The 15914-nt window shown below is 34.7% G+C and overlaps 1 protein-coding gene across 10 annotated transcripts in view; it reads right to left on the bottom strand.

Moving 5' to 3' along the window:
• Window positions 1–1848: 1848 nt before the first annotated feature.
• LOC106874684 (innexin unc-9) overlaps window positions 1849–15914 on the bottom strand; it is a 172749-nt gene continuing 158683 nt past the window's right edge. For all 10 annotated transcript variants that reach the window (XM_014922495.3, XM_089343760.1, XM_089343761.1 and 7 more), the window contains one exon: window positions 1849–6623. In XM_014922495.3, coding sequence (XP_014777981.1) covers window positions 5417–6623 — 1207 coding nt within the window. In that variant the 3' untranslated portion in view covers window positions 1849–5416. The remainder of the gene's footprint in view (window positions 6624–15914) is intronic.

The following is a 15914-nucleotide window of genomic DNA, read 5'->3' as shown; positions in this document are numbered from 1 at the left end:
AAAAGCTTATCTTAAGTCCAGCACTTATCCTGGCGGTTTGTCGAACCGTGGACATATTCAAACAACACGATTCGCCCACACGAAAGCATGCGCGCGCGTACGCACACATGCACATTTAATAAGTGTATGTATGTGTGTGTGTGTGTGTGTCCATTGTTCTCCTTGTTAGAAAAGTGCCCGCTCTTTATTAAACTTTATACGACAATGTGCACGCAGGTGACTTCGGCCCAGCTTCCGTTTTGCAAACACATTCCCACGCCCTCCTCAATCTGTGGGAATATTTAAAAAGTCACCACACCATGAAAGCAAGAGCGAACCTTAAATGGAAAACTTTTAGAACCAATTTCAATGGAAAACGAATTCAAACAGGCTGACATACTAGTACCAACTCCGATCTCCATATACTTTGTCGTGATACTAATGTAAGCGAAATCGGTGTTTACATGCGATTCAGAATCTCTGACAAAGTCTTCAATCAAAGATCTTTCAATACCAAGTCAAAAATAATTTGCACCCTTTTCAAATAGTTCCTTTATATTAATGATACAGATCTAGTGGCTGACTTTGTAGCTGACATGTAAATAATAGTGGACATTTTCCTTAATGCGTGTACTGCATTTGGACTCAATACTAGCAAGAGGATGACCGAAATCATGTACACTCCACCAGCTGGAGAAGTTTGTGTGTAGCCTAACTTCTTCGTGGGAGGAAAAAACTTGAAGTGGTGGACAGCTTTGTGTATCTCGAAAATACGCTTAGTAGAGATGGCACGCTTGACGCCGAAATAAATCAGAGGATTACGAAAGCTAGCGTTACTTTCGGGAAACTCGAGAAGCGAGTCTGGTAAGATCAGAGTATTATAACAAACACAATGCTCTCTGTGTATGAGGCCTATGTTCTTAGTCTTGCTATATAGGTGCGAGGAGTGGATAACCTACAGGCATCATATGTATTTCGAGAGTACTGTATCACACCTGATATTGTTATATTTGAGAAGGCGGGCAACACCAGTGTTGAAAGAAGAAAAATTTTGAATTGGATACGTTGAGTCGGTCATGGTGTCAGAATGACGGATGGAAGTGCGTGTGCGTGTTGTAATTAACTGAAATATTGCAATACCGAAGAAGAGGAAAACGAAAAATAGGAAAGCTTCTCACAATGCGGAAAGTTTAACAAAATCTTTATATTTCAGAGGTATTATAATACACGCCACCACCACCACGTTGTTATACGTAGCGACAACCAACGATCGGAGAGTTACCTACACCAACAAGCCGGTAACATTTGGAGAGTGACTGCTATTGCTATTAACGCCATCACATCATCTGACGGATGGTGGGTTACCTGCAGAAACAGTTGGAAGTTTGTATACAGCAGTGCTTGGGAAGTCGATTACACCGACATTTGGGGAATAACTACTGCTGCTAACATAACGATGAGGGATTTGAATGGGTTAACGGAACCTGTATAACAAATCATTTCTCAGATTGTTTCTCATGCAAAGGATGTCACAACCAGGGTAAAACATTTAGAAGCTTCAGGTAAGTATATTGTATACAATATTCTGCATTGTATAACATTCTTAAAGTAGTGAACATTTATCTCATAATATTCCTTTGACCTTTAATTTTTTTATATTTTTATATATTTATTTCCTTTTATTTATTTATTTATTTATTTATTTATTTATTGCAGGGTCATGATATGCATCCTGATTACGCTTGAGGACCTCTAGATTTTCAGCTGCCAGTTACCAAATTCTCACTAAGGAAAGAAAACATCGTATTACATTTCAAAAACCTTGGACATGAAGACCAACAGAATTGTTATTGATATAAAACAAATTCGAACGTTTTACTTTTATTTGAAAACAAAACAAGATTTATTACTGTAGAAAAGACATATACAGTAAAGCAAAATTGAATCAAAACAAAATTAAGATTTTAACCTCTCATTGAATTTTGAAAAATAAAAAAATAGAGAGCATGTATATTAAAAATGTATAATTAGGCCTTTTAAAGATGTGGTTGTTTGCGTAAATGAAATATCATGTATACGTGTGAATATATATACATGTATGTCTCTGTGTGTATGTGTGTGTGTGTGTGTGTGTGTGTGTGTGTGTGTGTGTCTGTGTGTGTGTGTGCATTTATGTATATATGCATTATATATTTATATATTATACACATATATAGATAAATATTATATACTTACATATCTATATACATATATAATGCATTAATATATATATATGTGTATATATATATATATATATATATATATATATATATATATATATATATATATATATATATATATATATATACGTCAGTAGTTCATATACCTGAAAAAGAAGCACACTGTAAAGCATGAGAGCAGTAATATATTTCTTTAGGAAGTTAGATGTTATGGCCTGTGATAGAGTGGCCATTGGTTGTGCACCTATAAGGCGCTTAGCAGTATAGGCGACTTCGGTTATTTGAGTCTGACGAATCACCCATACTACAAAGCGCTTTATGGATGCGAAACCAATGGCCACTCTATGACCAGCCATAACGTTTAACATACGTGTGTGTATGTATGTATGTATGTATGTATTATGTATGTATATATGGGTCGTACGTGTGATTGCATGCATGTGTCCGTGAGTGTATACGTGTGCTTGTGAAAGTAAGAGTGGGGCATCTTTTTACACATGTCAAACGTAGCGATGTTAACGATATAGATTTAAATGCTTGGTCGATTTATGAAGCAGTTTTGTGTTTTGGTGGGCTTTTGTTTGGGGGTTTTTTCCTCCCTTATTTGTTATCAGACTCAGTTTAAGAAAATTATAAATTTAGATGTTTGATAAGCTGAAGAAGCTTAACTGGCATTTATGGAAGTCGTAACCAAGATATGTGTGTTTAATAATCAGCAATAAAATAGACTACTTCGTTGATGTGAAACTGGGACACCTTAATATAAATGACATCACTAATTGATTATTTATTGTTTATGTAATTATTATTATTATTATCATCATTATTATTATTATTATTATTATTACTATTACTATTATGTTTTCAACATGTTTCACACAAGTTTTCGCTACTCTATCAAATGCACTTCTATGTTATTGTGGTGCAAGCAGCGTCGTATTTTGGTTGTGTAAAGTTGTGTTTGAGTTAACATAACTGTTTTGCTCTGTTATGCAGTTTCGTTACTTTGTTTATGGAGTTGATTTAATATTTCAGCTGTCATGTAGACAATTTGCTATTAGAGTTATGTTATTTTATTGGGTTGTAGTAGAGTTTGTGAAAATAATTATCATAATTACTATCTGGCAAGTGTATAGTGGTGTCCTATGTGTCTATTTTCATTCTGCTTCTAGTCTCTAATTAAACCCAACTATTTTTAAAACCCTAATTTCTTAAATAATTCTTTCTACTAAAGGCACAAGGGCTGAAATTTGGTGGGGTGGGGGGTGATCAACCCCGAAAGAATGAAAGGCAAAGTCGACCTCGGCGGAATTTGAACTTAGAACGTAAAGACGGACGAAATAGCGCCTAGCATTTTGCCCGGTGTGCTAACGATTCTGCCAGCCCGCTGCCTTAATAATGATAATAATAATAATAATAATAATAATAATAATAATAATAATTCTTTCTACTGGAAGAATAAGGCCTCAAATTTGGGGAAAGGTGATAGTCGATTACATCAAATCCAGTGCGTAACTGGTACTAATTTTATCGACACCGAAAGGATGAAAGGTAAAGTCGACCTCGACGGAACTTGAACTCAGAACGTAACGGCAGACGAAATACCGCTAAGCATTTCACCCGGCGTGCAAACGATTCTGCCAGCTCACCGCCTTAATAATAATAATAATAATAATAATAATAATAATAATAATAATAATAATAATAATAATAATAATAATAATAATAATAATAATAATAATAATAATAATAATAATAATAATAATAATAATAATACTTTCTATTAGAGACACAAGGCCTGAAATTTTGGGGGAAGAGACAAGTCGATTATATCGACCTAAGCACATGACTGGTACTTAATTTATCGATCCCGAAAGGATGAAAAGCAAAGTCGACCTTTGAGGAATTTGAACTCAGAATGTAAAGACAGATGAAATGCCGTTAAGCATTTTGTCCGGCATGCTAACGATTCTGCCAGCTCACCGCCTTAATAATAATAATAATAATAATAAAAATAATAATAATAATAATAATAATAATAATAATAATAATAATAATAATAATAATAATAATAATAATAACAATGAAGAAGAAGAAGAAGAAGATGATGATGATGTCATCAGTGATATTATAAAAGAATAATCCAAGAACCTTTTAGAAGCCTTAAAGTAGTTGGTACGTTTAGGTTAGGGACCTGAAAAATACAGCACTTCCTCGGTGGATTATTTACTTTTACTGCTTATTAATGATTTTTTTTTTATTTCATAATTGGCAGTAGCCATGAATTTACGGGATATTATTACATAATCCCTATTTTCCAAGCAGATAAGGTAATGGTGCAATATCTCATCTCCCAACTGAGATCAAACCGACTTCTTCAGGATCTGAAGTCTGAAGTCATACTTATTAATAAATGCTGCGGTTGCTAGCAGCATTAAGCAGAATTATTAAATGAATTAGTCTGACTAAGCTTTTATCAATATTATTGAAAGCTGATGAAGCTAAAATTAATTAACAAAGCTTGTCAGCCAAGCTGATTCTTCGCTACATAAAAGATTATATTCTCTGAAGGGAATTATTTTAAATTATGTTTTTAATATTTAACATAAATCACTCGAAAAGAGTGAAAAGGAAAAATACAGAATGAAAGAAAAGAAATACACTAATAGAGTAAATGAAAGATGTGATCTAGAAATTAATCAATTTTAACTTTATTTTTTTTTTTAATTCCGGAGTTTAGATTGACATGAAAGGGGTAGGTTGTGATCCCAAACTAGAATAATGAGAGATTTCATTTTTCTGTTAGATGGAGTGACCTCTGTTATATTGGGTTGTTAAAAAATAAAGAGCATATGAAGAGTGGGAAAAAGAAAGTGATATTATTGTAGTTTCTGAAAAAAAAAGACAAATTTTGTGGATCTTTTGATGGGCTGAGTATGTTTGAGGAAGTGAATAATAAGTAGAGCAGAACTTCAGAAGACATCATATGAATCTCAGACATGCTTCACAACAGGTTTTCTTTTATCATATATCGATAAATTACACTTCTCAAATACATTCCATATTTTGTTTGAGTTTTTCACCTTTTACGAATTTTATGCATATGCTTCCTTTCGGTGAAGACAATTTTTCTGTAAAGAGGAAATATCTGTTCATTCCATGATGTTTGTAGCGATAACATGCTCCTTCACTTGCGTTTTCCAAGCGAAACTCTCATGTTAAGTATGAACATTAGAACCAACATCTGCTGGTTCTTTATTCTTCACGTCATTCTTTTCCTTATAAGCCTTCCACAGATAATGTAATAAATCTCCGGCAACTAAATCTGTAGAATTCTTTGCTATAACACGTAGGACCAAAAAACCATCATCTCGAAGATACTCCTTCGTAAATTTTTGACATAGTTTTCTGTCCTGTTTTGTCTGGATGGAATCCCACCATCGAATGTATTTAGTGACATAATCAATATGAGCCTGGGAGAAAATGAAGCGATAGAACCAGGACAAAAGATTAATGCATGAACATGCAGCGACAAACACAAACCAAAACCACAAAAAGATGAAAATTTTTTCGTTAAATAAATTGATTGGTAAAACACATTGAACGGTGTATCTTTGAAGATTTTGTAATTGACGAATTTGCAAGTCACACAGTGTTACTCTAGGAAAACGTGGACTTTCTTGCCAAACAGTATTACTGGCTAAAGATTGTAACACTTCCAGTCCGTAAACAGTATAATCGGTTGCCATAAAAGCATTCAGAAGGAAAAATTGGCCTATTACATTAGCCACATAGAGCATTTTCACAAAAACATAGAGGCCGGTAAGAAAAGTACCCTGGCGACGAGAACACAGAAAGCAACACATCCTCGATGATCTTTGTCGTAGTTTAACAAGGAAATTGAGTTTATATTCACGATAAGCTTCAAGCCAGCGTGTGAGAAAATGAGCTATGTTTTTAATAGTTTCCTCACGGTCATCTGGGGAACCTAACTGAGTCTCTTCAGCCATTGACACAATTTTATCAAGATTTAATCCTGATAATTCATGCGTTGATGTCCAAAGTATATTTGGAAATTTAAACATGAATGCTTGAAACAGTAATATTAGTGGCACCCACTGGTAGTAAGTAATCTGTTTGTCCTCTCGCTTGCGAATTTCAACTGGTATAACGTCTGTCATCGGTATGTAGTACGTGTTGGCAATCCAACAGTAGGATTTGGTGTAGTCGACAAAGGCATCTGTGAACTCGGCCGGACACCAACATTGAATAGCATCTCCGACATACTGACCTGTGCTAATTATGACCGCAAAGATGACCAATAACACAACAGTATAAAGATGGTTAAGGCGATCAACCCAGTCGTCATTTATGCTACCTCGTACTCGAGAGTAACTGCCAAAGTTTTCAATCAGTGAGCTGATCCTAATACGAAAAGAAAAACAAAAGAAATACATTAGAGACCTGAAGATAAAACACTGCAATTAATGTATAAAAATATATTACATTTGATAAAATATGTGTGTGTGTGTCTGTATATGTCTGTGTGTGTATGGGAGTTGCACATCAACTATCTCCATTTCTATACCTACCTTTACTTCATATCCTTTGAATATCGTTAATATCCATTTGAATACCCGTGTAAACCATTACACGAATTTAACAATTAATTAACATACTTTAAACAGTTCCCTGCAATTGAGTATTTGACATTTTAATGCTTACACATCATACTAAATCAAAACTCGCGTAAGACTTGATATTTTCGGTTAGTAAGCACTCGCACTCGCATATATATATATATATATATATATATATATATATATATATATATATATATATATATATATATATATATATATATATATTGATAAAATAGAAACAAAAAAAAACAAAAAACAGAGCAATTGAGAAAAACGGGAGAGCATGAAGACGGAATTAAGGTAAGAAGAGAGAAATGTAGGTAAAGAGATAGAGAAAGGGGGAAGGAAATGTTGGGATGAAGAAAGATATTGCTACCTACAAAGAAGAAATGAAACACAAAATTTGCGACTGAGAAATATTGTACTTAGATACACAGAGAGAGAGAGAGAGAGAGAGAGAGAGAGAGAGAGAGAGAGAGACCAAAGACGAGAGGCACTGCTATTTGCAGAGGTAGATGCTGCAACGCTATATATATATAAATCCCACCCTTTGCGTTGCAGCATCTATCTATCTATATATATATATATATATATATATGTGTGTGTGTGTGTGTGTGTGTGTATGTGTGTGTGTGTGTGTGTGTGTGTGTGTGTGTGTGTGTGTGTGTGTGTGTGTGTGTGTGTGTGTGTGTGTGTGTGTGTGTCACGTGATCGACCAGACTATCCGATGTTACTATGCATCGCTGGTCACAATGCATTTTGCATCATTTTAGCTTTCGAATGATGCTACCCCGCTGGCTAGGCAAGCAGACCAACATTTCCCCTGATCGGAAGGCTAGTCCATCGCAGGGTTGCCCATTTACAGCTGAGTAGACTGGAGCAACGTGAAATGAAATGTTTTGCTCAAGAACACAATGTACAACCGGTCTAGGAATCGAAACGGCGATCTCACGATCGTGAGTGCAACATGCCTGGCTACTAGACCACTCGGCTCTACACAAAGAGACACACACATAGACAGACAGACAGACAGACAGACAGACAGACAGACAGACAGATAGATAGATAGATAGATAGATAGATAGATAGATAGATAGATAGATAGATAGATAGACAGATAGATAGATAGATAGAGAGAGAGATAGATAGATAGATAGATAGATAGATAGATAGATAGATAGATAGATAGATAGATAGATATTCCTCTCGTGACTTGAGTTTCATGCAAGGGTGTTCTTCAGGCGGGCTTTCCCTGTTCTTACTTAGTTTATAAAATTTGGCTGGAGTGAGTTAATCTTTTGTAAATGGTTATCATTCTCACTGGCTGATTTGTAATCGTTATGTTTTGTGGCAATCGTCTATGGCTGTCGTTTCATTTAATTCGATGTTTTTGTTGTTTTCATTGGTCGTCTTTGTTGTTGATTTATCTGTATCGCATTATTGCTTTGATGCGTTTTATCTCATTGCTGACATATTTTTTTCTAATTTGTCGTATTTCTGACATTTCGTTTTTCTCGCTTTGAGTAAGCATTTCCGTATACTCTTTAGTTAAGTATGTTTGCTATGAGCTTATTTACATGTCCCTTAATTTGTTTTATTTATATTTTTAGAGGAAGTGGTTTCATGCCTGGTTGTTCTATCTATCTATCTATCTATCAAATTTTGTGGTTGCTGACAATATGCCGAAGTCTGCGTCTCCTGCTTTTGTTGAAAGCGTTTGTGAAAGTATTTGTGTATGTGTGTGTCTGTGTGTATGTATGTGTAACAGAAAATGTATGTGTAACAGAAAATGTATGTGTAACAGAAAATGTATGTGTGTGTATTGACTGCGACTTCGAAGTTTCAACCAGTTAAGGTATAATACAACGATGACTAGAGTAGCTGAAACTTCGAAGTCACGGTCAATAACATTCTTGTTTTAGAATAATAAATTTATACTCTACAAAAGTGTAACCTTTCAAATTAATGTAAAGTTGTTTTTATTATAACTTAACATAAAAGCAAACATTAATATATAGACTTTTGGTAGATTAGTAATATTTATCAAGATAAATTTGGGCGGAAAATCTCATTGATAACTTTAGACAATTAGGCCTCAAAATCATTGTTATTACCGATCTGTCAAAAATCGATTTCTTAAACTCCCAATCTTATAACCCGTACTATATGCCAAACAAAAAACTCTCCTACATGCATAAATTGTCCTGTCACCTGCCCACCCACCCCCACCATAGTGTTTAAAATTCTGATAGATAACGTTACCAGTAGGATATCAAGCATCTCTTCTAAAAACTTTGTTTTGATAAGGTAGCTCTCTACTATAAGAATGACCTAGCTAACAGTGGATTTAAAGATAAGGTATATTACAACCCTACTAGTAAAAATATCAATGATGAAAACTAACCTAAAATTAAACCTAGGAAAATAATTTGGTACATCCCACTATTTCTCCCTAAACGTTACAACTAACGTATGCAAAAAGTTTCTGTCTCTTTTAGATAAGTATTTCCTAGAACATCACAAGTACATACTCTCAATAAAATTATCATACAGCTACTCTCGTAATATGAAAAACATCATCACCCGTCAACATCAAGATTCCACTCTCAGTTGTAACTGTCACGACCCTGAACTTGCTCACTTGACCAGACGTGCATGATAAATTCCGTTGTATAAGAGGTAGAGGTAACAGCAACGCTTCATGATTAACTAACCGAAAAGAAGAATTACATGGGATTATGCGAAGGTGACTTGAAAAGACGTTATGCAAACTACCTATCTTCTTTCCGGCACATCGACTAAAGTAAAATACACTAAGATGGTTAGCCATGGACAGGGTTTGAATATCAACTCCACGTCACATACAATCAAGTGGAAAATTGTAGAAAAATCCATGCTATATATTAAATGGATCTAAGAGGTGCAACATAAGCGTAGCCGAACGATCGCATATCCTCTTTTTTAGATCTAAGAATTCTACCGCACTGCTGAATTCCAGATCAGAAATTTTCAGCAAATGCAAACATATGGAAAAATTTCTCTTGACGAATTGGACGACAACACTCTCTCCGGATTGAGCAGCTGTATCGCAGATTTTAGACCCTCCTCCATTGAATCTTTCTTCAACTACACACACACACACACACACACACACACACACACACACACACACACACACACACACACACACACACACACACACATACATACATACATACATATATATATATATATATATATATATATATACAAATATCCATGCACACAAATCGTTACAAACACATTGCAGAACCTCAGTCAACATGAACTTTACAGTAACCTCAATATTAAGCTTCCCATCAATAAATGTTCTGTTGTTACTTTTAAATTTTCTCTATGATAGCAACTATAATTTAGCATTTACACACACATATAGACGCATGCACACACACATAACCATTGATATATATAAAATATATCTACGTTTGTAGTTATACATATGTATTTGCATGCAAAAATAGATAAACTTATACATATACATACATACATACATACATACATACATACATACATACATACATACATACATGCAAATATCTATACAAAAAGCATGGCAATATTTTTATATAATCAGGACGTGAAACTCCAGACCGTAACTAGAAACTACTGAATCATAACAAAAAGGAAAACACTCCCGAAAAAACAGTTTACAGAGCAATCAAATAGGTTCATCTGGGACTCTCGATAGGAAGAGGTCCAGCTTTGATTTAAAAATTCCTACATCTACTTTGTGCAGATTCCTCAGGCTCTTTGGGAGAATATTAAAAAGCTGTGGGCCCCTGAATCCCAAGCTGTTGCAGTAACTGGTCCTGAAGCGCGATGGCATTGCTGGGATCTTTGGCACTATGCAGTGTCGTCCCGTTCTGGCATTGGTGTAGCTTTCAATGCCAAAATTTGGCACAATTCCTTCCAGGATCTTCCAGATGTATATTACTGCATACCTCTCCCGCCTTCTCTCCAGGGAGTAGAGTCTTAGCTGTTTCAGCCTTTCCCAGTAGCTGAGCAGTTGCAAAGAGACAATCTTCTTTGTGAATCTCCTCTGGATTGCTTCAAGGTCTGCTGTTAATTTCACACTGCTGGGTGACCACAGCTGTGAGCAGTAATCCAGGCGGCTGAGCACGAATGTCCTCCAGAGGATCATCATGGTTTCCTTATCTCTGGTTCTGAATGTTCTCAGGATCTATCCAGCCAATCGTCTGCACTTTGTTGCCATTCTGGTAATGTGCACTTGGAAAGAGGTATCATCACTCATGTCGATACCCAGGTCTCTCACTGATTTAGGCTCTGGGATTGAAATTCCCTGTGGACCAGTGTACTCTGTAAGTTTCATATTCAGTTTTGGACGTTGGTAGCGCAGGGCTTGGAATTTTTCAGCATTAAACTGCATATTATTGTCCTCAGCCCATCTGTAAACTGAGTCCAATTCCTGCTGCAGGTGTGCAACATCACTGGAGTTCTGTATTTTCTGCGAGACTTTTGTAGCGTCTGCGTAGCTTGCAAGAGTGGCTATCCGGGCACTTGAAGGCATATCTGAGAGAGCGACTATAAAAAGCAATGGTCCCAAGACAGTGCCCTGTGGAACACCGCTCATTATTTGTGTTCTCATAGAGGTGGCTCCATTAGCCACTACTGCCTGACTTCTATCTTTCAGAAAGTCATGTAACCACTCTCCAAGTTTTCCAGCTATGCCAAGATCACGCAGTTTGTGGCATACCACACCATGATCCACTTTGTCAAAAGCTTTTGCAAAATCAAGGTATATTACGTCCACATTTGAGTTGTTGAGTAATTGCCTCAACACCCAGTCGTAATGTTGTAAGAGCTGGGTCAGGCAGCTCCTACCTGGTCGAGTGATACCCATGTTGGGTATCACTCAGCAATTTATTTTCTTCAAGGAATGCGATCAGTTTTCCTCTGATTATCCTTTCCATGACTTTGCTGATGTGTGAAGTCAGAGAGATAGGCCTGTAGTTTTTGGCATCTGCTCTGCTTCCCCCTTTATGGATTGGGCATATTATTCCCTCCTTCAGCTTGCTTGGCAGTCTTCCGTTTGCGAGAAAGCTCTGGAAGAGGATCTGGAGGGGTTTTGCCAGGGCATGCTTACACGATTTAAAGAGGATTGCTGGGAAACCATCAGGGCCAGCAGTTGAGTTTGTGTCCACTTCATGTATAGCTAGTAGTACATCTTCTTCGCTAATGTTGATGTATTCCATCGTAACTGCCTCACTGGTTATAGGGGAGGTAGCAAAGAAGTCCACTGGTTTGTTCACTTGTCTGTGCTCCAATGGAGTGGTGAAGACACTTTTGAATTGCTCATTCAGTACATCACTGATCCTAGTTGGACTGTCTGTGAGGGAGCCATCCTTTTCGAAGAGGGGTCTAATCTTGCAGCGTACTGAGGCTGTTTCTTTTGCGTAATGAAAGAAGGCCTTTGGGTTTGACTTAATGTTTTTTTATAACCCAGGCTTCTTTGTCTGCTCTCTCCCTCGCATAGGATTGTTGCAGCCTTTTTTCGATCTCCATCACTGTCGTTTTTAGGCGGGACCTTTGGCCATTCTTGGGATGCTGGTTGAGTCGATTTGCAACTTTTGTCCGTCGTCTCATGAGGATCTTCCTCTCCCTTGGAATCTTGTTCCTATTTGTTTTGGCCTTGTGCTCTGGGACATATTTCTGGCTTATGGCTTGCACAATAGACATGAAACATTCTAGTTTCATGTCAATGTCTGGTGTGGAGAGACATTTTGGCCAATCCTCTCTGAGGATCTCTTTCTGAATCGATTTCCAGTCCGCTTTGTGGAAGTTTAGATTGGAGAGATTTTGGGTGCTTCCTTTAGGCTGTATGTCTCTGGTTTCTTTTGGCCCAAACATAGACAGCTCTATTATGTTGTGATCCGAAACTAATGTCGGCGTCACTTTCACATCATGAATGATGTCCGTATTGTTCGTGAAGCAGAGATCTAGAATGTTATTCGCTCTAGTTGGTCTGAGAACAGTTTGCTCCATGAATAGGGCATTGATGAGGTTGAGCAGGCATTCCACCTGTGCTTGCTTGCGATAAGTCATTCCTGAGAGTATGAGACCTTCGGGCCATTTGACGTTGGGGAAGTTGAAATCACCCATAAGAAATATGGTCACATGGTGTTCCAGTTTCATGAGGATTTCTTTAATTCTAGCGAGGCAATCTTCAAATTTGCCTATGTGGTTTGGAGCATCCGGTGGGCAATATGCATTGCATATGACTATATTATGTTGTCTTATGTATACAACTAGGATGTCGCATACCGAATTTGAGTATGACGGTAAGACCTGGGGTGTGAGGTCGTCACGGATGTATACAGCAACTCCACCATGGCTCCTTTCCCTTCTGTCTGTTCGCAGTATGACATATTTTGGTACGTGTACTTCTGCATCCTCTATATCAGGGCTGAGGTGAGTTTCCACGAGTGCTATGCATAGGGCTTGATTGCATGCAGCAAGGTCTCTCAGGAAAGAAATTTTGCTTTTATTATTATATATATATATATATATTATTATTATATATATATATATATTTATTTGTAAATATATATATTTATATGTAAATATTATATATATATATATATATATATATATATATATATATATATATATATATATATATATATATAAATATATTTATATATATATATATATATATATATATATATATATATATATATATATATATATATATATATATATATATATATATATATATATATATATATATATATATATATATATATATATATATAAATATATTTATATATATGTATGAATATATTTATATATGTAAATATGTTAATTTAAATATAATCATATATTTTTTTATAGTTTCAGCTTAGAGCTGCGGCCATACTGATGCACCGCCGTAAATGTATATATATATTCATATATATAGAGAAAGATATATATAGATATAGATATATATATACACATATATATATATGCATTTATTTATATATATATATATATATATATATATATATGCATTTATTTATATATATATATATATATATATATATATATATATATATATATATGCATTTATTTATATATATATATATATATATGCATTTATGTATATATATATATATATATATATATATATATATATATATATATATTTATATGTATATAAATATATACATATAAATATATATACATTTATAAAAATATAAAAATATATATAGATATTTATATATAAATATATCCTTATATACGTATAAATATATATATGGTGTATATATATATATATATATATATATATATATATATATATATATATATAAATTGTATATATATATACATATATATATATATATATATATATATATATATATATATATATATATATAGTTTATAATTATATAGTGCGTATATATATGCATAGTGGATATGTATAGTGTGTATATATATATATGTATATATATATATACTTTATTTAAAAGCAGCAGAAATATAACAAAGAAACCGTTACTCTGAGTTTCACGTTCCCGTTCATCGGACAGTTTTGTTAGAAATGGAGAAAGGATAACAATGCAATCGATTGCGTTGTTATCCTTTCTCCATTTCTAACAAAACTGTCCGATGAACGGGAAACGTGAAACTCAGAGTAACGGTCTTTTTGTTATATTTCTGCTGCTTTTAAATAAAGCATATTACTCTACCTCAGGTATTTGAGTACTCTTTTTTCCACCTTGTTGCACATTTCATGTGCTTACTCCGGTATATATATATATATATATATATATATATATATATATATATATATATATATATATATATAGTGTGTGTGTGTGTGTGTGTGTATACGATAAAAATAATAATCCCTGGATGAAATTTATTTTAATGCATCGCTACGCCCGTCTCCTCGATTCACATGTTCCTTAAGATCACGTTCCATATCCCTGGGATGATTACAGTACAGTCCCTAGTATCCATGGACATCAAATGGATCATGTCCATGCGTTCATTTCTTGGCTGTATAACTGAGAGATTTACGGAACGCATAGCTATGTATTATTTATAAATTCCATCCATGGATTATTATTATTATTATTATTATTATTATTATTATTATTATTATTATTATTATTATTATTATCATTATTATCCTACAATATATCTCCACATATCGTTGCGACCTAGAAAAAACTGGTTTTACCAGTGATATCTTTAGGCTGTAGCCGGCATAATAAAACATGAATAAACAGAAAATTTTTACATGCACCATAACATTATCACATAACTAAGAGACGAATAACATGTGTCTAATCGTTATACATTATAATTTTTCAAATTCACCGCACAAGCGTTTTGACTACTTCTTCTAGCGTGTAAAAACTGCCTGTTGACAGCAGTTTTCTCTTGTGTTTAAATGTACACTATTTTATATTGAGAATATGTTGTCTATTGACTTTTTATACATGCTAGCCACTGGTAGTGAAATTTCTAAAACATACTCACTATCCAATATTTTACACACACACACACACACACACACACAACACACACACACACACACACACACACACACACACACACACACACACACACACACACACACACACACACACACACACACACACACATATATATATATATAAATTTTCAGAGTGAGATTTTAGAACATTTATAAACAGCTGTAAGACCTATTTATAAATGTTCTAAAATCTTTCATAGCCTTGGATTTTTATCTCATTCTGAAAAACTTGTTTTTATATATACGCATGTTGATATATGACCTATGTTGGACTCCTTATTCGCATAATTACCGAACCTGGATGCTTAATTATAGTCTGTCCATAGCACTTACTCAGCATTACCTGACACCTTTGGGTCTTATTGACACTATTACCTCTTATAACCTCTATATATATGTGTGTGTGTGTGTGTGTGTGTGTGTGTGTGTGTGTGTGTGTGTGTGTGTGTGTGTGTGTGTGTGTGTGTGTGTGTGTGCGTGTGTTTAAGGGAGCGGATGCACGTATATAGGCACGAAATTGTTATGATCTTT

Source organism: Octopus bimaculoides, chromosome 2 (genome assembly GCF_046866305.1).
Source record: "Octopus bimaculoides isolate indiv1 chromosome 2, ASM4686630v1, whole genome shotgun sequence".
In the NCBI taxonomy this organism is placed as follows: Eukaryota; Metazoa; Mollusca; class Cephalopoda; order Octopoda; family Octopodidae; genus Octopus; species Octopus bimaculoides.
Note: the sequence above shows the minus strand (reverse complement) of the source record. Positions and strands in the feature narration are given on the sequence as shown.